The following is a 25,371-nucleotide window of genomic DNA, read 5'->3' on the forward strand; positions in this document are numbered from 1 at the left end:
TTTAAGAACGGTCATGTAAAATTAGAGACAGCTGAAGGCTAGGTATGAGGAATTTCCAGAGCATAAGACCTAGGGAGCTGAGAAAATGGTGGCCAATGCAGAAATGAAAAAGAGTGAGGAACATATTTTCTAGATGTTGTAGGGATGAAGGAGATTATGAAGATGAGGAGGGCTGATGCCTTCTCTGTTTTAGTGCCATGCTGTCAAGCTCACAGCCTGACTCAAAACCTGATGCAATAAAGAGTACAACACATTGGTTTAGACTTTTGAATCAATGCCAAGAGTAATACTTGCACCAGAACATGTGCTGTTTCAGGAAACTGACAGCAAAATTCAATCAACATCAATTGAATGATAACCATTGTGACAAATTAAAATTCCCTGTAGTTAACTACAGTATCAATAAACCTGAAATGATTTGTTAAACTGTACTGTCAGTGGTATATCATATTAATTTCAGTAATTATGCAATATTTATCATGAGCTCAGAAACCGTCACAATCAGATTAAAAAACATACCTTACAACTACTTTTGAGTGAAGAATTTACACCAAAGTCACTGATTTTCACACATTATGCAGGTACTTATTCATAGAACTATTTTTATTTTATGTTTAATTTTAAGAACATCTAAATAATTAGTATTCTCAAAACATATCAAGCAGTAGATTAGTTGGCATAATACTAGCAAATAATATTAAAAACAGATTTTTAGAACATTAACCTGTTTTTAATATCATTGGCTAATATTCTTGGAGCAGGACTTGTATTCTAAGGAACTAACCTTAATTTAGTGCACTGTTGCCTGCAAGTTATTTGGAAAATCCCAACACATCCGGTGGGGGGAGGGGGGTGCTCAAAATTAATTTGGAAGAGTTTATTCAATTTGACTATATTATTTTCCCCTCAGGCTGTAGTTGAAAGACAGGGTAGCCCATACTAGACAATTGGCTGTGAAACAGATTTCATCATCTGTGCAGATTTAATACTTGGTGGTTGTTGGTTTATCAAAATTTTCACTGTATTGTAATATTTTTTACTAAAAAGATGAATAATGTCAGCTTAAACCAGTTTTTCTTAAATCTCCAATTCTAACTGAAATCATCTGGAAATCAGACATGTGTATATAATCTTACTACCGCACAATAATTTGACCAAAGTCAGCAGAGAACTAAACAATCCTTACCACCAATGCCATCACAAACCAGAGAAATATTTGATGAGATAATTTCTTTTTTCAATTATATATATTTTTTTAAAGCTGCATTGAAATACTAGTGTAACTCAAAAGTCTGCAAGTTTCAAAGAACAAAACATGAACTTAATCAGGACATGTAATTTGAGCTATTTGGCTGAATTTCATTCAAGAGTTCTGCAACCATTTAAATGGCTATCAAAATTTCATCAGCAATCAGTTAACTTCCAAAGGTGAAAACACAGAAGAGACACCGTGAATCATTCCAATATCACGGCATTTAGTATCAAAGATAACAGTCTGTTTTTCTGATTTATCTTGGAGAAAGACTTTTGCTGATGAAAGGGGAAAATTCTTCAAGATTAGGAATGAAAATCAAAAAAATTTGCAGACCTGAAACGTGTATTTTTTGTTTTTTGTTCAAGATCAGGAAAACCCTTAACCTCAATTATTCTATATAGAGTACTTTGAATTAATTTACGTCACTCGCACTGAGACCGTTTCCACGTCTGCAAATGCAAATATATATGAGAATTAAAAATTATGGAACATCAGAAATCACTCCATTATAAGGAGAGAGACAGAGTGGCTTTCAGGCCTCTTCAAAGTTACAGCCTTTGGTATTTTCAGCAAAGTTAGTCCAGGCCAACCTCCGAAACTGGCATTATCACAGAGACTTTGCACATAGAGAGATTCTACTTAAGGTCCACATGCCAACAATAACATTGATAAAGTTATGACAGCTATTCTTGTCTTTCAAAAAAAGTAATACTTTAAAGAAAATGTACATGACTAAGCCTTTCCTTTCCCTTTAAACAGGAGTTACAAGTACACATAGTAGATTTGGTGTATTACATCAGCTCTTGCTTTTATCCTTAATTTTTGATGTTGAACTTCTGATATCATCTTTGCCATAGGGGAATAGGTCAAGTAACTAGGCATTTCCTCCCAGAGAAAGATATCAGGCTGGGGCTCTGCATGCACATTTAACAGCTGGATTAACAGCAATGATATGGACATGCTGGGTGCAGTTCACAAGCCTATGATCTTTATTTCAAATGATGCATGATATTGAGCAAGGCAAAAGAGAGAGAGAAATACACATCTAAATGGTGTACACAACCATGAGGTTTTCAGTTTTAGGATCAATATTATAAAGCAAAATTCTTAATACCTTGCAATTTCTGCGCTGTGTGTAGTCCAGTTTTCATATGGATCGTCAACATCATTCACATTTTGCCTTGTTCTTCCTGAACTGGAAGACTGGGCTCTGTTGCTGTGGGTAGCTGTTGAGGCATGTAAGCGGTTGTGTTTAGGAGAAGCGTGATTTGAGTTATACTCCTCCTCTGAAGTAGAAGTGTAATCTGAAGTTTGTTGTCTCCATCTTGAGTCTTGTAAAAGAATTAGTTTTAGACAAAGAGAAAGGTGATAAAAGAACAAAGGCAAAAGATAGAACAACCCAAGATTTAAAACAACATACACAATTCTTACAAATGGAGATTGTTCAGAAATTTGTAGCAGAGGTCAATTCACACAGATCAGATGTGAGTTTTTTTAAAATAGTTATGCCTCCTTTTGAATGTTCCATTAAAAACATTTTCCCATTTAGAAACAGAACATTGGCAATGCTGTTTCAATAATCATTCCTGAGATATGCAAAGGATTTCTTGGCTTTGGAAAGAAAACTCTGGTGCATCATAACAAGGATGGAAGTAACAGAAAACTATGATCAATGATGCCCAATGAAACCCAAGTTTGGGTATCAATTGCATACAGGTAAGGTACCAAGAAAGTAAAGAGGCACTAACAGAATATTGCAATTTTAACAAGGATACAAAAGGGAATAAATTTTCTGCACCTGTAAGTACTGCACAGAGATCTGGGAAATGTACCTTAGAAAAGTTATATTAGCCTTGGAAGGAATGTATCATCAGAATGTGATCAGGGCATCAAGGATATGCTATAGAGAGATTACATAAATTAGTTTGTATTCTTTAGAATATATGAGGTGATTTGATTAAGGCTTTAAGGATTTTGAAAAGAGCCGATGGAGCAGGTAGACAGAAACCTGTTTTGCTGGAGTTAGACTAGGATGAGAGAGCATGCCTTTAAACAAAGATCAACAGAAATTGCAGATGAAAGGTCTTTGATCTGAAACATTAACTCTGTTTCTTTTTCGGCAGATACTGCCTGACCCGCTGAGGGTTTCTGACGTAACTTTGAAGGCAGAGCAAGATCATTAAAGATAGGAAACATCTCTTCGAGTACAGAAGATATGTGAAATTACTTCCCACTGGAAGCTGTAGATGCTGGCCATGGCAAGTGGCTGTTTACTTTTCTTCTATGCTTAAACTTATATCCACAATTCAACCAGGCAGTGCATACTAAACACTAACCATTCACTGCATGAAAATAAAATTTCTCCTTATGTCACCTCTGGATCTTTTGCCAATTATTTTAAATCTGTGCCATCTTTAAACAGCTCCATTGAACTTCCTCTAAGCTACCTCTGCCCTAACCAGAACACTTCAGCTTCTCCAGTCTATTCAGGAATGTTAAAACCTGATTCCTAATGCTATTCTATTTCTCCTGTTCTTCCATCTCTTCTGTAATCACACCTTTCTTAAACTAGGACTTAATACTCCAGATGAGGCACAGCAAACACATTTATAAAAAATAGATCACAGATAACTTCCTTGCTTTAAAGATAAAATCCAGGTTCTCATGTGTTTTATTAAACTATCAACTTTAACATTTTGTGCACAAACACCCCCAGGCCTCCCTCTCTTTTCACATTCATTTGAAAATTGCAAAATAATGCTTGAAAATCAATACTAATACTCTTAGGACACGTATCTGGGCCAATTATCATACTCAATAGCCATGGATTGAATGGTATTATTAGTGATATGGATGCTGTGTGATACTTTATTGTGAATAGTGATGCTACTCTAATCTTCACTCCAAACAAATGTAATGTAATGTTTTAAACATCTTACTAGCAACTTAAGCCAGCAAAAAAGTGAAGCATTTAAGACGTACATAAAACCGTGAATGCATTTGAAGCGCAAAACCCAACTTTTAATCTCCATCTGTAAGAACTTGGTTATAAAATAGCCAGAGGACTTATCACAGATTAGTAGATGAAAAAGCAAAACATAACCTCATCATGCTCAATAAACATGAGTTTTTTTAGTAAGGAAAATACCATAACTTGCCAAAGTAATTGTTATTAATAAATGTAGTGTGATGGTTAATCTGATTTTTGTTAGTATTTCAGAGCAAATAGGATTAGAGTTTAGAATGAGAAATAAAAACTTAAGCCCTTAACAAGATATCTACTAATGTTAAATCTTTTTCTGCTCACTAGTTCATTAATTTTATTCAAAGAGTACTATAAAGATGGATGCAATTACTGAACAAAGCTTATATAATAATTTTTATGATATTATATTGATGAGGCTCAGTAATAGTACCAAAGCATAGAAAATACTTTGGAATATTCTCATTAGATTCATCTGTTCTACACCATTCAGGAGATGAAAGACTTTTTAAAAAAACATCTTTACAAAAGCTTCTTCTAAGTGTAGTGTAGAATTAACAAAAGATTTATTCACCTTTGAAATGTCACTCTTCCTGTTAACAAATATTTAATAACATTTCTCTTGCAGCCCAAGTTGAGAATGGTAACTTTCCACATGATCTAGCTATGCAACACAATCCTACCACTATGGTGTATTAACACACTGAAACCATTTACAGCCCACCGCTAAACCCCATCTGATTTAAAAAGTATCTCAAATTCCAGATTAGGAGATCAGGCATGTTAAGAATCATAAAGGTTGGATATCATTTCCTGAAGCTGGAGGTCAGGTGAACATTGTTTTGGAAAGTAAATATAGTTCGAGGATATAGAAGTACAAGTTAACTTCAATGTATGTTTGCCGACTTTCAGTAAGATAAAAGCAGGATAAACTTTGTATTTTAGTTTTTTGAAGAAAATTGGCTTGTCTTTGATAATGAGGAGCTCTGCAAGGGTGAAGAAAGATTGCAACCGTCTTTTATTTGATACTTCAACACAATTGTTAGGTTCTTACACTCTTGTTTCCTGAGCTACTCCCTCCTCTTTCGGTTCATATTTTCCACTGTATGAAAGAGGAGTCACTGCTCACCTCTCACACAAATTCTGTTTCTTCCTGAGACTTTTTAGTTTCCATGAGTATAAACTTTTCTTCAACGTGATATAATGCTCTATGCAACAAGCAACAAATATAATGGGGCTCTATTTGCATGGGTTCACCAGCATTATCTAGGCACACAAAATGGGTATTCAACTGCACTTTTACAAGTTCTATTGACCTTAGTGTATCTGCTCTTCTCATTTGTCTATATATCAGCAGTACTGCAGAGCAGCTGGTAGAGCTGCTGTCCCACAGCTCCAGTGTTTGATCCTGACCTCTAGTGCTCTCTGTGTGGTATTTACACATTCTCCCTGTGACACGCGAGTTTCCCCTGTGTGCTCCAGTTTCTTCCCATATCCCAAAGATGTGTTGGTTGGTAAGTTAACTGATCATTGTAAATTGTCCCTAGTACATAGGTGAGTGGTAGAATCTGAAGGAAGCTGATGGGAATGTAGTGAGAATAATATGGGGTTGATGTAGGGTTAGTGCAAATGGATGTTTGATGGTCAGTATGGTTTCATTGGACCAAAGGGCCTGTTTCTGTACTGTATCACTATATTTTATATGTATACTACTGGCATCATTAGACACTACTGGTGAGAGTAGCCTCGCTCACCAAACAAAATACATTGCTTTGTCTTGAGAGCTAGCATTGTAGATTGTTTAATTATTATTTCTGCATCAGGCATTCATTCTGAATAAGCTGATTTGTATCTTTCACTGTCTCCATATTAACACAACTTTCTGGATTTGACAAGAGGTTGCATTTAATTTTTTAAATTACCAGGGCCTTCTCTCTTTTTCCCTGTCCTGAAAAAGGAATTTAGTCCTAAAACATTAACCATCTCTTTCCAGAGTGTTTCCAGCATTTTCTGTTTTTATTTCAGATTTACACTATCTGCAGTTTTTTTTTGATTTTCATTTGTAATCTTTTCTTCATTCTTTGCATTGCTCTTTAAACAGTATGGCTCTGAGGCAGTGGGAGATTGCAGATATGCTGCCTGCTTAAAAGCTGTATGTTTTAAACAGGAAGTATTCAAGCACCACTCAGTGGGCACCAAAATGATAGGAGTAGCAGGAGGGAAGATCTTCCATCTACTGATCCCAAATTTTTAGTAAGTGTGATAGAAAAGCCATTTAATTAATTTTGTTTTATAGTTCTGTATTGTCCTTCTGTCTCGGTACATTTAAACTATTACCTTTAAACTAATTATACTTTAAAATGGAATGATCCTATTAAGTTAAACCTATATGTTTGCACACTTAGTGCTGGTAACGTTAGATAAATTTCTCCCCTATATATAGAGACATAGAGCACTACAGCACAGAAACAGGCCATTCAGCCTATCTAGTCCATGCCGGCCTGGTTTTCTGCCTAGTCCTATCTACCTGCACCTGGACCACAGCCCTCCATACCTCTCTCATTCATGTACCCATCCAAACTTCTCTTAAATGTTACAATTGAACCCACATCCACCACTTCCGCTGGCAGCTCCTTACACACTCGCACCACCCTCTGAGTGAAGTAGTTCCCTCTCAGATTCCCCTTAGATATTTCACCTTTCACCCTAAACCTATGACTCCTCATTCTAGTCTCACCCAACCTGAGGGGAAAAACCCTGCATGCATGCACCCTATCCATACCCCTCATAATTTTGTACACCTCTGTAAGATCTCCCCTCATTCTCCTGCTCTCCAGGGAATAAAGTCCTAACCTATTCAACCTATCCCTGTAACTTAGGTCCTCGAGTCCCGGCAACATCCTTGTAAATGTTCTCTGCACTCTTTCAAGCTTATTGATATCTTTCCTGTAGGTGGGTGACCAAAACTGCACACAATACTCTATATCTGGCCTCACCAACATAACATCCCTTGTACTCAATGCCCTGATTTATGAAGGCCAATGTGCCAAAATCTCTCTTTATGACCCTATCTACCTGCGATGCCACTTTCAACGAATTATGGATCTGTATTCCCAGCTCCCTTTGTTCTACTGCATACTTCAGTGCCCTACCATTCACTGTGTAAGTCTTACCCTGGTTTGTCCCACCAAAGTGCATCACTTCACACTTGTCTGCATTAAAATTCCATCTGCCATTATTCAGCCCATTCTCCCAGCTGGTCCAGATCACTTTGCAAGCTTTGATAGCCTTCCTTGCTGTTCACTACACCCCTAATCTTGGTGTCATCCTTAAATGTGCTGATCCAGTTTACCACATTATCATCTAAATCAGTAACACAGATGATAAACAACAACAGACCCAGCACCGATCCCTGTGGCACACCACCAGTCACAGGTCTCCAATCAGAGAGACAACCATCTACCACCTCTCTCTGGCTTCTCCTGCTAAGTCAACGTTGAATCCAATTGACTACTTCATCCTGAATGCCAAGCGACTTAACCTTCTGGAGCAGCCACCCATGAGGGACTTTATCAAAGGCCTTGCTAAAGTCCATGTAGACAACATCCACTACCTTCCCTTCATCAACCTTCCTGGTAACCTCCTCAAAAAACTCAATTAGATTGGTTAGACATGACCTATCATGCACAAAGCCATGTTGACTATCCCTAATCATGCCCTATCGATCCAGATACTTATATACCCTGTCTCTCAGAATACCTTCCAATAATTTACCCATGACTGACGTCAGGCTCACCAGCCTATAATTTCCTGGTTTATTCTTAGAGCCTTTCTTCAACAACGGAACAACATTAGCTATCCTCCAGTTCTCTGGCACCTCACCCATGGCTAAGGATGTTTTAACTATCTCTGCCAGGGCCCCTGCAATTTCTGCACTAGCCTAATTCGCCTCAAGACAACAAGCACCTCCTCTTCCATAATTCAGGTACGATCCATGACCTCACTACTCTTTTTCCTCAGTTCTAAAGACTGTGTCTGTCTCCCAAGTAAACACAGATGCAAAAAACCCATTTAAAATCTCCCCCATTTCTTTCAGTTCCACGCATAGCTGAGCACGCTGATCTTCAAGAGGACCAATTTTGTCCATTGCTATCCTTTTGCTCTTAATATAGCTATAGAAACCCTTTGGATTCTCTTTCAACTTGTCTGCAAGAGCAACCTCATGTCCACTTTACGCCCTCCTGATTTCTCTCAAGTGCTCCCTTGCATTTCTTATACTCCTCAAGCACCTCATTTGATCCTAACTACCTATACCTGATATGTACCTCCTTCTTTTTGTTTACCAGGGCATCAATTTCCCTTGATAACCAAGGTTCCCTAAACCCGTTAGCCTTGCCTTTTATCCTAACAGGAACATACAGTTTCTGTACTCTCAATATTTCACTCTTGAAGGCCTGCCACTTATCAAGCATCTCTTTGCTGGAAAACAACCTATCCCAATCCACGCCTGCCAGATCCCTTCTGATGCCATCAAAATTGGCCTTCATCCAGTTTAGAATCTTAACCCTAGGACCAGTCCTATCCTTTTCCATAATTATCTTGAAACTAATGGAATTATGGTCACTAGATCCAAAGTGTTCCCCTACACTCACTTCTGTCACCAGCCCTGTCTCATTCCCTAAGAGGAGATCCAGTATCACATTCCCTCTAATTGGGACCTCTACATATTGATTAAGGAAACTTTCCTGAACACAGCTGACAAACTCGATCCCATCCAGTCCTTTTACAGTATGGGAGACCCAGTCAATATGTGGAAAGTTAAAATCACCTACTATCACAACTTTATATTTCCTGCAACTGTCTGCCATCTCTATACAAATTTGCTCTTCTAAATCCCGCTAACTATTAGGAGGTCTATAATATAGTCCCATTAACATGGTCATCCCTTTTTTCTTCCTCAGTTCCACCCGAATTGCCTCAGTAGTCGAGCCCTCCAGTATGTCCTCTCTGAGCACTGCCGTGACATTTTCCCTGATGAGTAATGCCAACCCTCCCCATTAATACCTCCCCCTCCATCATGTCTAAAACATCGGAACCCTGGAACATTCAGCTGCTAGTTTTGCCCCTCCTGCAATCAAGTCTCACTAATGGCTACAACATTATAATTCCACGTACATATCCATGCTCTAAGTTCATCTGCTTTACCTACAATACTCCTTGCATTGAAATAAACGCACCTCAGAACATTAGTCCCACCATGCTCAACCTTTCGGTTTCCATCTTTGCTTATAGCCTTAACATCTACTTTCCCCACAGCCTCTCCACTTGCTGCCCTACCACTCTGGTTCCCACCAGAGTTGGAACTCTACTTTAAACCCCCCCTGGGCAGCACTAGCAAACCTTCCCACAAGGATATTGGTGCCTCTCCAGTTCAGGTGCAAACTGTCCTGTTTGCACAGATCCCACCTGCCCTGGAAGAGAGCCCAATGATCTCAAAATCTGAAGTCCTCCCTCCTGCGCCATCTGCTTAGCCACGTGTTAAACTGCACTGCCTCACTAGCACGTGGTGCGGGTAGCAATCCTGAGATCACCACCCTGGAGGACCTGTCTTTTAACTTACCACCTAACTCCCTAAATTCACTGTGCAGGACCTTGTCACTTTTCCTGCCTATGTCATTGGTACAGTACTCATTGCATTGAAATAGATGCAACTTAGAATATTGGTTAAAAAATTTCCAATGTATGGTAGGATTTATCTTGAGGGAGTCGAGAGACCAGTATCCCTTTCAGGGAGAGTAAAATTCTTGGTGTCAGGTTTAAAAATGAGTATTCCCTGTGACTGCAAGCTCTGTTGGATCCTGACTGTAAAGGTGTTGCTCATGGGAAGCACAGTGGGAAACTCTCTGCATTGGCCCAAATCATAAAGGTGTTATAAACATGGAATTATTGTGATATTATTATAGCTGTAGTCTGTGGGCTTAAGACCCTCATGATGATCTCAGGACAAGTGAAGAAGCTCTCCATTTTACACATTGATGGAATCAAGTACCTTGTTCACGAAATTGTCATGAGGGCCTTAAAGCTTCGCATTCATCTATTAATTGATCTCATGAAGGATGGCGGCCACAGACAGGTCTGCCCCCCTTTGTCTTTGGAGAATACAGATGGTGGAAGTGACAGGTTATAAAAATTTTACTGTAAAGTCTTTAAAAGAATGCCATTGGATAGGGCTACCACAACTTGCACATGTACATCTTCAAGATGACAACATTGTCCAAGGGGCTTCACTGAAATGTTATCACATTTTAAAAGGAGTTTTGGTAGATATTGTGGTATAAGATTATGTCCAGATGGCAAGTAAAGATAAGAAATAAATAGCAAGGGTAAGAAGTGACTGTTGGGAGTAGTATATAGGCCATTTTGAAGCAGCTATATTGTAAAACAGAGAAACAAAAACCATGGAATAACTGAGGGTTATGAGAAAGCTACTGAAATTGTTATGGAAAATCATACAGACTGGACAGAACAAACTGGCAAAGATAGTCTTGAGAACAAATTCATAAAGTACATTCAGGATAATTTCTTACAGCAATACCGTGAGGAACCACTAAGGAGCAGGTTATTTTCAAACAGGTATTATGGAATGAGTCAGGATTAATTAAAGATCTCACAGTTAATTAAAGGAGCATCAAGGAAAGAGTGATCATACCATAGGCGGCTTTCAAATTCAGTCTGAAACCAGTGTCCTAAACTTAAAGGCAGTCACAATGGTGTTAGAATTGGCTAAAGTGGACTGGAATGATAGTTCAAAGGTTAACTTCAAAGGTTGGCAGTGACAAATATTTAAAGAGATACTTCATAAACCTCAAAGACATGTCTCAATGAGAAAGACAGGCTCTATGAGGAGGAAACACCATCCATTGCTAACTACAGAAGTTAATCTTCGCATCAAATTGAAAAGGCATACAGTGCTATGATGAATAGTGGTAGGCCAGAGGAATGGTTTTTTTTAAGAGAAAGCAGCAAAGGATGATCAAAGAAATTATAAAAAGAGGCAGAAGATAGACTTCAATTTTATCTAAGAAATAATATAAAATCGAATTGTAAAAAGGAAGATCAAAAGTAAGAGAACAAGACAGGTGAATTAATGGGAATAGAGAAATAAATGGCAGGAATACCAAATGATCATCTTGGATCAATCTTCATGGTAGAAGACATAAATGTATTCCAGCAAAAGTAGATAATCGATGGGCCTTTGGGGATAGTGGGGAGGAAATGAAAACAACCCCTAACACGAGAGAAAAAAAGTACTAAATAAACTAATGGGGCTAACAAGTCTCTTGACCTGAGGGCCTACATCCTCTGATCCTAAAGGAAGTGACTGCAGAGACAGTGGATGCAATTATTGCAATCTACCAAAATTCCTTAGATTCTGTAAAGTTCCCAGAGAATTGGAAAACTGCAAATACAATGCTGCTATTCAAGGAGGGAAACAGAAAGCAGGATATTATTGGCCAGGTAACCTAGTATCTGTTATTTGGGAAAATGCTTTAATTCATTATTAAGGGGATAATAGCAGGACTTTTAGAAAAGCATAAGACAATTAAGGGGGAAACACAAGAGACTGCAAATGCTGGAATCTGGAGCAAATAAAAAACTGTTGGAGGAACTCAGTGGATGAGGCAGCATCTGTGGAGGCAGAGGGATAGCCGACATTTTGGATTGAGACCTTGAGAGTGTAGAGAGGAGAGAACCCGTATAAAGAAGTGAGAGGGAGGGGCTGGAAAGCAATAGGTGAAACTAGGTGAAGTGGGGTATGATGGGCAGATAGAGCCCCGTGGGGCGGAAAAGGGGTGGAGGTGGGAAACAGCAGCTGGAGGGTGGCACGTAAACCAAATAAGGAGAGCTAAAAAATGGAGCAGAGAGAGCCAGGTGGGGAGGGGAGAGTGGAAGTACAGAGGCTGGATGGTGATAAGTGGAGACACAAGAGGCTGAGATCTGATGAATAAGGAAGGTGATGTGAAGCCAGACAGGGGAGGGATGATGGGCAGATGGAGCCAGTTGGGGGGAGGCTGGGAGACCCAGCAGGTTAAGTGTGGGGGTAATGGGAAAATGGAACCAGGTGGGGGAGAGGAACAAATCTGGGTAAGCTGGTTTGGAAAAAGGGGTGGAAGGGGTTAAGAGAATCTAGGGGATCAGAAGGAGAGAAAAGAACACAGGAGCTGCAGGGTACCTGAAAATTCAATGTCCAAACCACTGGCTTGTGGACTACCTAGGCGGAATGTGAGGTGTTGTTCTTCTAGTTTGCGTTTGGCCTGGCCCTGGCAATGGAGAAGGACAAGGACAGATAGGTCAATGTGGGAATGAGAAGGGGAGCTGAAATGGCATGCAACCGGGAGCTTGAAATGGCCATTGTGGACAGGGGACACTGAGGGGTAGGTGGAGAGGGATGAGCGAACCGGGGAGTCACAGAGAAAGCGGTCCCTGCGGAAAGCAGAAAGGGATGGGGAGGGGAAGATGCAATTGCTGGTGGGATCCCATTGCAGCTGGCAGAAATGATGAAGGAAGACAAGTAAGAGTCAAAGTTTTATGAAAGGGATATTGTGGTTGAGAAATTTATTAGAGTTCTTTGAGGATGACACAAACAAAGTGGATGAAGGGGAACCAGTAGATTTAGCTCATTTGGATTTCAATATGCATTCAATAAGGCACAAAAAAGGTTACTGCACAAGGTAAGAGTACAGTGTAGAGTTTTAGTCTCCTTATTTAAGGTAGGATATACTTGCACTGAAAGCAGTGTAGAGAAGATTTACTAGATTGATTCCTAGGAGGAAGGGGCTGATATCCAAATAAAGATTGAGCAGACTGGTCATATACTCATTGGAGTTTAGAAGAATGAAAGAAACAAGATTTGATGGGGATTGACAAGGTATGTGCTGAGACAATGTTTCCCCTAGTGCAGTTGTCTAGAATTATGGTGTATAATTTCAGAACATGACAGTTGAAGAAGAGTTGATTGTGACTCTGGAATTCTCTACTCTGAGGGATATGGAAGCTGAATCAATGAATATGTTCAAGGTGAAGACTGACAGAAGTTCGAACTTCAAGAGAGAAAAGGGCATGGGGTAAGAATGGGAAAGTGGTTTTGAGGTCAAGATTGGATCACCCACAATCTTATGGAACGGCAGAGCAAACTCAAGAGGCCAATTAGCCTACATCTGCTCCCCTATCTAAACAAAAAGGGGCCTTCAGCTAGGGTTAGAATATTATCCATCACTTATTAAAATCGTCCATGAGGGTTATGTTCAAGATGAATGAGAACCTGGAGAGAGCTCATAATTGCTGATTCATTGACATAGTCTAATGATTCAGTGGTGGGTGGCTGTGTAACTGGTGAGATGAGTCACCACTAGCATCCCACCAGGTTTGGGAGCTGTAAGGAAAAGAGGAAGGGGGATGAACAAGTTTAGCTACTAATACTATAGTACATTCTTCAAGGAATGCTAAAAGAGACATGGGGGTTCAAAGATGTATAGAAGAAGAGGACGAGGAAGTAATTAGAGCCTTAGGGGAAGGAAAATTATCAAGATGGGGAGAGAATTGAAAAGGAGCATCACTGAGCAATAGGAAGGACTGAAATGGGGATAAAAACAGATCTCGAAGGACCGGGAAGATGAAAAAAAAATTGATTCAAAGGAAAACATCTGGAAACTTAAGAGATCTGTTCATAAAGTTGAAACATAGGTTTCCAAACAAAAACAGCCAACAATTCATTATTAAATGTTCATTTTTGAATAGCTTTCCAAACTATGTACTTTTGATATGCTTTTAGTGTATACTCACTAGAAGCTGATTTTGTACCATTACCACGGACTCTTGTCTGTTTTGCTGTACTTGCAGTAATTTTTCTAGCTGCTGTTTTAGCATCAGTACTGATCGACTTGCGACTAGTAGTAGTTACATCAACGCTTCTCACACTAAAACTGCTCCTCAACACTGAGGTTTCTGTGTCACTATTTACAGTGAGTGAACCGGCTCGTTTCCGGGGCAAAGCTAGCATATCAAGCCGTGATAATTTCTTATCAGTTGGTTGCTTTGAAGAAGTTGAACTTGTCGTGGACAGTTCTGAAGCCAATGAAACTTTGTCCACATCAGCACCCTCATTATCTGAAGCATCTCCAAGGCGAGCACGGCGCAGCAGAGATGCTCTGGTTGGTCTGGGTGTTGAAAGGCTGTTGGAACGGGTCAGTGTTGTTTGTACTGAACATTTTGTTGACTTGTTCGAATCCTCCTTCATGCGCAGAGAACCAGAAAACTTTTTACGCATTTGAGGTTTACTGGTCTGAGTGTGCTCCTGGTCAGAAGAGAGTGTATCGGTTATCGGTAAATATGGAAGGCTGGAGGACCTCTCATCATCTGTGAAGTCTGTTGAGCCACGTGATCCTGTGCTGCGTTTCAGCTGGAAACGCCGACTGTAGTCTGGTTTATTGGTTGTATCCAGAAGCTGGGTTCGGCGCTTCTCAGACAGTCGTTCCCGAGCATTGGCTTGATGTGGATGGTCTTGGACTGATGCAGCTGTTTTCCCTTTGTGTGCACTACTGAGATTCTTCTGTTTCCGCACAGAACTAGTGGTATTTTTACTTTTCAGACTTACAGAACTTGTTGTGTCATTATCTGATTCTCCAGAGAAGGAATCACCTTGGACATGGGAATTACTTTCTTGCTGACTAAAATGGAAATCTTGAGACTGGAGTTTTGCTTCTAAGGCTGCCATTGCAGCTTCGGTATCCTTCAGAATGAGGTGTGTGTCCTCTGTGCATTCTGTCCTGTGGGAGGTTCTTGCATGATCTTTAACTGACAACTGGCTTGAAATATTAGGAACTTTATATGTTGCGGTATCAATACTTGGTCTGTCTTTAGTAAAGCTTTCTTGTCTGATAACAGATGCACGAGAATCTTTTGATGAAGTCTTCTTTCTTTCTCGGGAGGGACTTCTGTTATTTATTCGAGTTGTTTTACTTGTGGAGCTGATTGCATCTGTGTTTTCCAGAGCAGCCTTGCTGGTATCCGAGACAGATGACCATCTTGTAGAGGATGAAACATTACATGATTTTGAGCTAAACTCTCGTTCTTTTGTCTTTCTTTCCAAGCTTGCTAATGTCACTTTAGCTAGTGAAGTTTGTTTAGCGGGGCTTTCCAACTTTTTTTCTTTTATGCTACTATAGGAAGAAGATTTCAGATCATGTTCTGAGAAGCATTTACTGCCACTTGAGTCTGAAAGCTCTTTGGCTGTACTTTGTGTGTATGCATCAGTCACCTGTGGTCCACCTTCAGACATATCAGATGTTCCCTGATCATTCCACGTCTGCTCTTGGTGCAATTTTCTAATAACCCGGGAAATTCTATACTTCCTACCCTTCCCTTTTGCAATATGGGAAGAGTCATCAGACTTATCATCATCACTCAGACTGTCAGGCTCCAAGTCTTTGTCTTCACAAATAAACAATTTTTCATGAGTCTGTGGAAAGGAGCGCAATTCCATTTCTAATTTCTTTATTGATTCAGAGCTAGGGGGAGAACGTTGCTGAAGAAAATCTTTTGGTTTTGGAGAATCAAGTTTTTCACTGGGTGGCAACTGTGGAAGAGTCCGACGCTTTCGAGATGACTGGCTAGTTGTTGATGCTGCATCTGAATCTAGAGTTTCAATGCTCTTGCCATAAGTTCCAATATCAACTGTGGCTGAGTCTTCTACAAAAAATATAAAAATGGAGAGAAGATAAGAACAAAATAAACCTATAGTACCATTGCAAGTTTATCCAAAACATTACTAACTTTAATACTCACTCCCTTGTTGAAGGTCATGGAATCCACTAACTGGCACAGAACCATTATAACCATCAGCAAGACTAGCCCATCTTGAGACCCACTTTTGAGTTCCATGGGATATGGGGCCTACTGGACGCACCTAGAATTTGTACCAAGAGGATACAAAAATATTGATTACATATATGCAAGACTTTGCACATTAAATTCTCATGCATGGTTGGCCCAGAATTTCCCAAAAATTGTTGTCCTGCAATGCAACTTCACTAGGTGGCACCCTGTTTTTAGATGCATCCAGCACTGCACTCAGGATCCAGGGTTTATCATTGAACCAGGGTTTATCCCTGGTTTGACAAAGCAAGGGTCATACCATGCAACAAGGTTGCCAATTGTGGTGGAATAATATTGACCTTTTCCGATGGCCCAAAGGACCTTATGGAAGTGTCCATTATATCGGAACACATTAAGTTGTAGTGCCACACAAGATGAGGGCATCCTCCATATGGAGCTGAGACTGTGTCTCTTATTGGTTCCTTCACAACTCAGCAGCATGCTAGGCCACTTCTGAGGGCTGTTAAAAACCAACTTCACCTCTGTGAATCACATATATAGTCCTGTAATCACATATATAGTCCTGCTGGCAGATTTTCTTCTCTAAATTATATCAGTGAACCAGATGGGTTTAAGTTTCCCAGCTGTCATGTTGTCATTTGAATTTACATTTCTGAATCATTAATCATTAATCCAGGCCTCTGGATTACTAGTCCAGTAATACAAATGCTATGCTAAAACTCCAATTTATCTGTTTCAATGGTAATGGTCAAGGAATAAATGTTGCCCAAAGAACCCCATAGCCAGGCAAAACACCAGGTGTAGCATGGTTGTAGCATGAAGCAATGTCACAAAAAACACAGTAAATGCATGTATAGCATTTTATTTTATGCACTTTGAACTGCTACACAATAACCACTTTATTTTAATAGCTGGATACCCAAAATCTAGATACAGATGACCCCCAAGTTACGGGGGGGGGTTGTATTCCTAATTCCAAAAATAACATCCGCATTGTAATTTTTCATATCGCGAAGCCATATCATCTGCATGTGTGTCAAGAAATGCGAGATTTAAAAAAAAATACATTTTTTTATTTGCTTTCCCCCACATAAATTCAGTGAGAGAATTTTTATTCCATACCACAGGATTTTTTGACAGTGATTTGTGAATTCTGTAAGGGAGAATTTCTGTTACCCAAACTGACATAATGTAGGGGTCACCTGTATTGTAACAATATTTATTATTTTATTAACCATTACCTGTGGCACAGTATCAGAACCAGTAATGGCTGTAGTGCGATATGCCTGTACTGTAGGTGCTTGCTGGTAAATAGTGCTAGTATTTTGATTACACACATTATCTTCATCCCTTAGTGTTGGAGTATCTTCACCACAGATTACAGGTCTATAAATTTCAGAGTTAATTCCAGAAAAGTCAGGTGATTCAAAAACACCAAACACCTGGTTAAAGATAAATAAGAGTTAGTAAGCCACAGCTTTTCAAACAAGCAAAATACGGCACCAGAAGAGTGGCAACACTTGCGGGCTACCCCCAGCACATTCTCAGTAATGCAAAAAGACTCATTTCACTGTGTGTTTCAATGTATTTGTGACTAATAAATATCTATCTATATTAAACACAGGGACAAGTCAATTAATGTGAACAATGGTTGAATATTTGTTATTAGGAGATTAAGTCATTTAAGTTCAATTTCTTTGGCTCTACTTTATGAAGCCACCTTGTCTATCATGTAATTGTATCTATTCCTGTGGTTAATTGATACCATTTGTACTTATTGGGTGATCTAATTTTGATTATCTGATTACCCAACAAAGAACAATACTATGTTATTACCTTTAATAAACAACTGCTGATAAGGGAAGCTAGATATTAATAATGGAGAGCCAGAAGGCAGGGAAGAGGGGCCGATTATTTTAGTTCACTGCACTGCATATATGCATGGCTCTACAAGTGAGTGACGAACAAATACTGCAATTTTCTGAATCTTTTAAAACCTTTCCAATCCTGTCTAATTGTTAGCAAAACAAGGGGTTCTTTTAAATTGCTTAACAACTATTAAATCATAAAAAAACATGATCAAGGAATGTGTTGAACCCTGAAAATATTTCAACAGCGTAGATCTGAATTTCTGATCTTAGCTCTGCTGTCCTGCTCGATGATCTTGGGAAGGGCAGAAAAAAAAATTTAAACAATTAGCCACTCATAACAGAGCAACGTTGGAGAAAGGCTTGGGAGGGTCTTTAGCTAGAAGTACATGAAAAAGAAAAAGCATAGAAAATAATAAATGCTTCCATTTGTCTCCAAAATATAGGTCTGAATTAATCCTAAAGTCGAAGTGCTGTCAAGCACCGCCAGTGGGCTACCTGCTGATGGTGAGAATCCATTCCCCAATCATAGCCTTGCTCCAGACACTCAGCAGGATGTACCAACTCAAAGTTACTTCAACAGTATTTCTCAGATCTGTGACCTGCACCACCAAAATGGACTAACAAAGTGACAGGAGACACAAGAGACAGCAGATGCTGGAATCTGGAGCAACACACAGTATTGAGGGCGGTGAGGTGAGATGGCCAATAGAAAGAGGGGGAAGGGAGTGGTGCGACAGGAGCCCAAGGTGACTGGAGGACTGAGGAGGCTGTGCCAGGTAGGAGAGGCAAGCAGAGATAGAGTTCAGAGACAGGGAGACAGCTGCTGAAGGGGGATAACCAAGAACACAAAGGGCTATCAGTCTGGGATTCCTTCTTTATACTGGCAATCTTGCCCCTCCACTCTCAGTCCTCATGCAGGGTTTCGACCCAAAACGTCAACAATTCCCTTCCTCCCACAGATGCTGCTCGAGCTGCTGAGTTTCTCCAACAGATTGTTTGTTGAAACAAAATGACAACATGGGAAGCTCATCATGTCATCCAAGCAGCATACTATCTTGTCTTGAACAAATGACTTATTCATTGACTAATAGGTAGATAAAGCAGGATTTTGGCCTAACACCAGTGAGAGAATGACTTTAGGAAGGGCTGCAGCACCTAAATTGGAGATAAACACCAAGTATGGCATTGCCAACACTGCCTATCTCCAGAGGTGAAGCAACAAAATGAATAAAAGTTACCCAAGGGTAAGACAGCTATACAACAGCAAATGACTACCAGTGAGATTACTCGGTGGGCCTTAAAAGTAGATTATCGTTAGTATTCCATATTAATCAATATAAAGCCAAGGAAGGAGGAATATAAAGCCATGGAAGAAGTGCATTACAAATGTCCATTTCTATGCTCTTAACTAGCAACTGAAAAGCACATGATTGAGAATAATTAGGTCATCACTGGTGTAAAGATTATGAAATTAAAAATTATAGAATGTGTCAGAAGATCATATTTTCTTTAAATGACATACTTAATTGCATATTTGTTTCTTACGTGATCTATCATCTTCCGAGCCTCTTCAACCTCTTTGTCCTGTGTATCTGTTTCAATAGTGTATGTGCCAGTGTCACTTAAACTGTCTTGATCACCCTGTCTGGAGTTTGGCTTTGGTGAATCAGCTGATCTTGAGGTTGCCTTTGTTGAAGGTGTTGATGGTGCTTTTAGTGCCTCTGGTAAAGGAGGTGTCACTGACACACGTGCAACTGTCGCAGGAACAGGATCTGAAGGTTTATCGACTTTAACACTTTTTGCAGTTTCTTTCAATAGTTCAGCAGCAAACTCCTGGCTGAGTTTACTCTTTCGTCCCACACTCCCAAAACTCCGAAGTGAACCTTTGGAGCTTGAAGTAGCAGAGGTGCCTAATCGCTCTTCAGTCTTTTCTCTCTTTAGTGAATTAGACCTTTGGGGAAGTGATGAACTAGCAGCAGGTTTACTCATTTGCACTAAAGATTGTGCTTGCTGTACTGAAACTTTCTCACAGGTTGAGGTGCCCTTACGTTTTTCTAGTTTAGCTCTGAGAGCAATATAAGAATCATTGTGCATGGCATTTGCATTTTGAGTGAAAGAGTGTGCTCTACGTTTACGAGGATTATCATCATCAAAGAATTCAATAACAAAAGCTTGTTGGCCCATGGGCATATCTTGTTGGTCATGTTGGAGCTGGCACATTTTACCATCACTGTAAATCTGTATTTGCCTTGGAGGTGAATCCAGAGGTGAGTCTCCTTTTTCCTGTTGTTTAGAAGCAATTTGATTCTCCGAATCACTTTGAGTACCATCTTCATGTCTACAACCTAATAAGTAAAGAAAAACAATGAATGTTCCAGTTAAATTGACAAACTAATTTAATAGATTAGCATTTTCTTGCTAATCTACTTCCTGCTAATGTGCTGGAAGTGCTCAGCAGGTGAGTCAACATCTGTACAAGAGAAGAAAAATAAATAACATTTCAAATTAAAGACCTTTGGTCCAATATTTTCTGTTTCTGTTACAAAAAAACTGCATTCAAAGTAGGTCTGGATTGTGGCAATATGGTAGTCAGAAGAGCCTTCTGAAAAAGAACATTCCTTTATAGTTGAACACTATCATCGGATTTTAAGCTCCTAATAGGCCTCAATATCAGAAAAGACAAACAATACCTTTTAGAGTCTTTATATGAACCTGGTGATCACTCTTGGTGCTGTAAATATCCCTTGACGCCTGCCTTTTCAGCATTAAGCTTGGGTCATTCTGAACCAGCCAGTCAACCACTTTATTCTCTGCTGACAGTACATCACCCTGTACAGGAACTTTTTCTACCTGCTGAGCCTTTCTTTGTCTCAAAGGAAATTTGGTTACATGATCCTTTATTTTCATTTTGCCTGGGGTGCCATCATCAAACTCAATAGTAAAGGAAGCATGACTCTGAACTCGAGGTGATGGAATTGTATCAGTGTCCTTTGTTGGAATTTCATGAACTTCACAGTCTGGAGTCTTGGACGGCTGTTGAAATTCTTTTGTTGGAATTTCGAAGTAGCTGGGCTCTCTTCGAAATGAATAAACAGATTTATCTCCAAAGTCTTTATAATCCGGAAGGTTTCCATTAATTTCCTGCTCATTTCTTGGGGTTTCTTTGGAATGATCTATGGAGAAGAATACAGATAAATTAATTTTCTGGGGTTCTTAGCTTTTGGAACCAATGTTTTCCATCTCTCACCCTCTGCCACTACTACTGTACCTACTTTCTGGATCTTCCAGCTCCACTGCCATTGATGCAGCTGTCTAATATTGCTGTAGCTGTCTAATATTGCTGTGTCACTGCTCTATCACCAACAACCAGTTTTTATAAAGCATCTTTAAACACAGTAAGACATCAAAAAAAATGCTCCATGGGAGCGTTGGCTAACAAAAGTTGATACCACAGCATGAAAGGTGATTTTGGGGCTGATGGGGTAGATTTTAAAGACTGATTAGAGGCGTAAAAGAGAGGTAAAGAAGTTTAAGGAGGCAATGCCAGAGCTTGGACCCTCAGCTGCAATGCACAATACAGGAGGAGTAGGCAATACCAATCCTTCAAACCCATTCTGCCATTCACAGCTGACCTGATCTTAGCTTCAATTCCACATTCACAGGATTCGCTACAGTCCTCAACTCCCCTATAGACCAAAACGTAGCCTACCAGTCTTAAATATACTCAGTGGTTGAGACTCCACAGCTCCCAGGGTTAGAAAATCCTCACAGAAGAAATCTATTTCTGTCTTAAACAAGCGACCCCCTCCCCTTCTGAAACTGTGCTCCCTAGTTCTAGATTCCCTTATATACCACATTAAGCCCCTTCAGAATTTTCTGTTTCCATAAAATCACATATCATTCTTTCAAAGTAATGCATACATACAAACTGATCAAATTTTCTCCATAAGAAAGCCTCCTCTTTCCAGGAATCAAAGAGCGAACCTTCTCTGAACTGCTTCTAATGTATAACCCCCCTAAAAATAAGGAGCCCAAAACTGTGTGCAGTAATCCAGATCTCACCAATTTCCTGTATAGCTGTAACAAGACTTCCCTATTTCTATACTCCCCTTGTAATAAAGGGCAAAGCAAGGCAAAAGCATTAGTGGTGCAGTGACCAAAAATAAGGGATCATCAAAAGGTGCCAGGGTTTCATGAGAGTAAATTACCTCACAAAACTGTAAGGCTAAAGGAGTGCACTTTAAATACACCAAATTTGGAATATTTAAAAAAATAGTATTAGCAACGATAACTACAAAACTACTGGATTATCTGGTCTACAAGTGTCTCCAGACCCACAACAATGTGGTTGATTCTTAATTGCCTCCTGAAATGGGAGAGCAAGACATTCAGTAAATGGAGAAGGATGATACAATGGTTAAGTTACTGAAATAGTAATCTGGAGCTTGGACTAATGTTCCTGTGAAACAAGTTAAAATCCCACCACAGCAGCAAGGGAATTTAAATTCAGATATTTCATCTGGAATTTTAGGGGTAGACGATGAATGACTGAAATGAGGTGAAATTTTCTCACTCAAAGGATGGGGAATCTTTGAAATTCTCTAACTCAGAAGGTTTTGGTGACTCCATCATCGATTGAATTCAAAACTACAATTAATGGATTTTGGTATAATGAGGAATCAAAGGATTTAGAAGGAAAATGGTGTTGAGGTAGAAGAGCAGCCATGACCTTAATATATGATGGTTTGTGAGCTGAATGGCCTATTCCAGCTCCATTTCTTATGTCCACAGTGGTGAGGCCTAGGAGGTCTAGGAAGAGAAGGGATCTCTTTAAAAAGATGAGAGTTTTAAAATTAAGGCATTGTTTCAACAATAGCAACGTCAGCCCCTCTCTATCATCTCCTCCTGCTTATAACACTTCCCAGGTAAGTGAGAGAAACAAAAGACTGCCAATGCTGGAATCTAGAAGAAAAACACTATGATGCTGGAGGAAACCAGCAGGCCAGGCAGCATCTGTGGAGAAAAGCACTTCCCAGGTAAGTGCTCTTTCCCAATTCCATTAGCTTGCACATCCCTGAACTTCATTGCTCAATGGTGAGTGCTCCTTCAGCTGCCAAAATCTAATCTCTAGAATTCTCTCCCAAAACTACTGTTTTTTCCCTCCCTTAAGATGCTCATTAAAACCAACTTCTGACCAAACTTTGTCATGCACGGCTTGGCTTTGACCTTTTTTTGTTTCATACGATTCCTATGAAGAACCTTGAGATGTTTTTTCATCATTAAAAGCACCACATAAATGAAAACTGTTGTTATTTATGTGACATCTTGAAAACATGAATGCTGAACCACATGAACTATTAGATGATAAAGTGAAAGCTTGGTTATAAGTTTATTTTTAAATGAGAGGGAGGATGGAGATGTAGATAGCTTTAGAGAGGTGAAGGTTCCAAACAGTAAGGAATGGAAGTCAACCAAGAACATGCCAGTGTTGTTAAAAGCAGAGTTGACAGGATTTCAGCAACACATAGGTAATGTTATGGAGATGCTCTTCGTGATGATAACGATAAAAGTTTGATCACTCACTTTAGGTTGAAAAGGAGGCATAGTTATGAGTGGTTTGATTTGACATACACCGGTGGCCAGAGCAGAGGAACAATGGTCAGCAAGGGTACAGTTTGTGATTGTGACCAAAGTGATTGATTCAATCGTAAACATTTTGAGTTGGCATTTATCCAAGATTAAATGAAAGACAACAAGGACACAAGATGGATTATGAGCACTGGAGGAAAGGTAAAGTTGGATGTCAGGATATAAAGATTGTGGGATGATACTGCCTTGCCGCAGCATGTAAATAATGTTTAAGAGGCCAACAATGACTTTTGGAGTATGGTTTGTGGGAAAATAACCTGTATTATTATCAATTAAATAAGAACAAAATCAAGTAAAGATGTTCCACCAAGTTGGACAATGGAGAATAAGAACTGGAAGGGTAGTCATTCATATCAAAAGCTACCAAAAGACTGGGGAAGACAAAGAAGGATAATGAACTATGGGCATCCACAGAAACCGTGAACTGGCATTTGGGTGAGGACGAGGATGGAAACCCATCGAGGAGGATTCCAATTTTGTGGGACAGATGGGCACTAATCTGAAAGCCAGCAACACATTTAAGAGAGTCTGAAAATAGAGATTTCATTTAGAAGCCAAAGTCAGATATTTTGACATAGAGTGTTTACAAGGCCAGTTAATACAAGAGGAGGAAAAGTAGCAGAAAGGATAATAATTTTATCAGAACGGGGTCATGAGGAAAAGAAGTGGGCTTGTGGGTGGGATGTGTGTGGAAAGGATAATGTGAAGGGATGGAAGAGAAGTTGATGAAATGCACTGTTTCAGGAGCAGAATATGGAGGGTCTGCAGTAAGTGGGAAAGTTGAAGCTGTGGAATTTGGTAAATAATTATTCTCTGTCTTGGTAACAAAAATATCCATGAGCTTCTTGCAATTGCCTGAGACAAAACTGAGGAATCAAGACAGTATTTATTGAGATGTTTAATCCCAACCAAACACTGAATGTTGTTCAAATATATTTCAAGTTTTACATTAACTATGATGTAAATTCAACATTACGTGGTAGACATTATTTCAGTGAGACACTGTTTAATCAAACCAAGGAGAAATATGACAATCGAGCAGATTTCCAAGAGTAAAAGAAGAGACTAACAGCAAATAAATATTATCTAGGTCAGGGGGACAAAGGCCAACTAATTTATAACTACCGGATTCAGATACCAAATTAAATCCTGATAAAATCAGGAATCAGCCTTTGTGTGGAGTTTATTCTAGCTTGCTTGTGCTTCAACAGCTTCAGCAATGAAACCAACAACCACAACATTTTGTGATCTTAGTGTGATGTGAGATTCACACCACTGCATTAGACAACAGTGTAGTTTTCATTCTCGATTTCCCAAGAAATAATCTACAGCTGACTACTGGGGAAAAAAAAAATCACAGATTTGGTGAGTATAATTTAGAATTTACATGAATGAGTACTTGCTACAATTAATTTATGTTACAACAGCAAGAGAGTATCAATTATTTACATATCATGCTGATGGCTGCAGGATATGTCCAAGGAAACAGTCAGCATTTTCATCTAAGCTGTTAGCATCATTTGGACATTTGTCATAACATGATGAGGAGCAGGTTATTTTCTGTTGACTAAAGTGAGCCTTCATTAGGTATTTCAGTATCCAGAAAAAAAAATAGTTGTTACAAGAATAGCTTCTATTTACCATTGTGGCTTTGTAACACACATTGCAAATTGTCCAGAATTCTGGCTATTACACACACAGCTGTCTTTATATTACAA

General features: G+C 39.4%; 1 protein-coding gene across 4 annotated transcripts in view; it reads right to left on the reverse strand.

Moving 5' to 3' along the window:
• Positions 1-25,371, reverse strand: part of LOC127570846 (centrosomal protein of 170 kDa protein B-like) — a 66,553-nt gene that overhangs the window by 14,532 nt on the left and 26,650 nt on the right. For 3 of the 4 annotated variants that reach the window (XM_052016737.1, XM_052016751.1, XM_052016730.1), the window contains exons 8-13: positions 20,695-21,177; positions 19,550-20,349; positions 17,375-17,575; positions 16,083-16,203; positions 14,082-15,986; positions 2,370-2,586 (exon numbers count right to left, since the gene is read on the reverse strand). In XM_052016737.1, coding sequence (XP_051872697.1) covers positions 2,370-2,586; positions 14,082-15,986; positions 16,083-16,203; positions 17,375-17,575; positions 19,550-20,349; positions 20,695-21,177 — 3,727 coding nt within the window. The remainder of the gene's footprint in view (positions 1-2,369; positions 2,587-14,081; positions 15,987-16,082; positions 16,204-17,374; positions 17,576-19,549; positions 20,350-20,694; positions 21,178-25,371) is intronic. The other variant, XM_052016745.1, reaches the window with a different exon arrangement.

The sequence above is a fragment of the Pristis pectinata genome, chromosome 1 (assembly GCF_009764475.1).
Source record: "Pristis pectinata isolate sPriPec2 chromosome 1, sPriPec2.1.pri, whole genome shotgun sequence".
In the NCBI taxonomy this organism is placed as follows: domain Eukaryota; kingdom Metazoa; phylum Chordata; class Chondrichthyes; order Rhinopristiformes; family Pristidae; genus Pristis; species Pristis pectinata.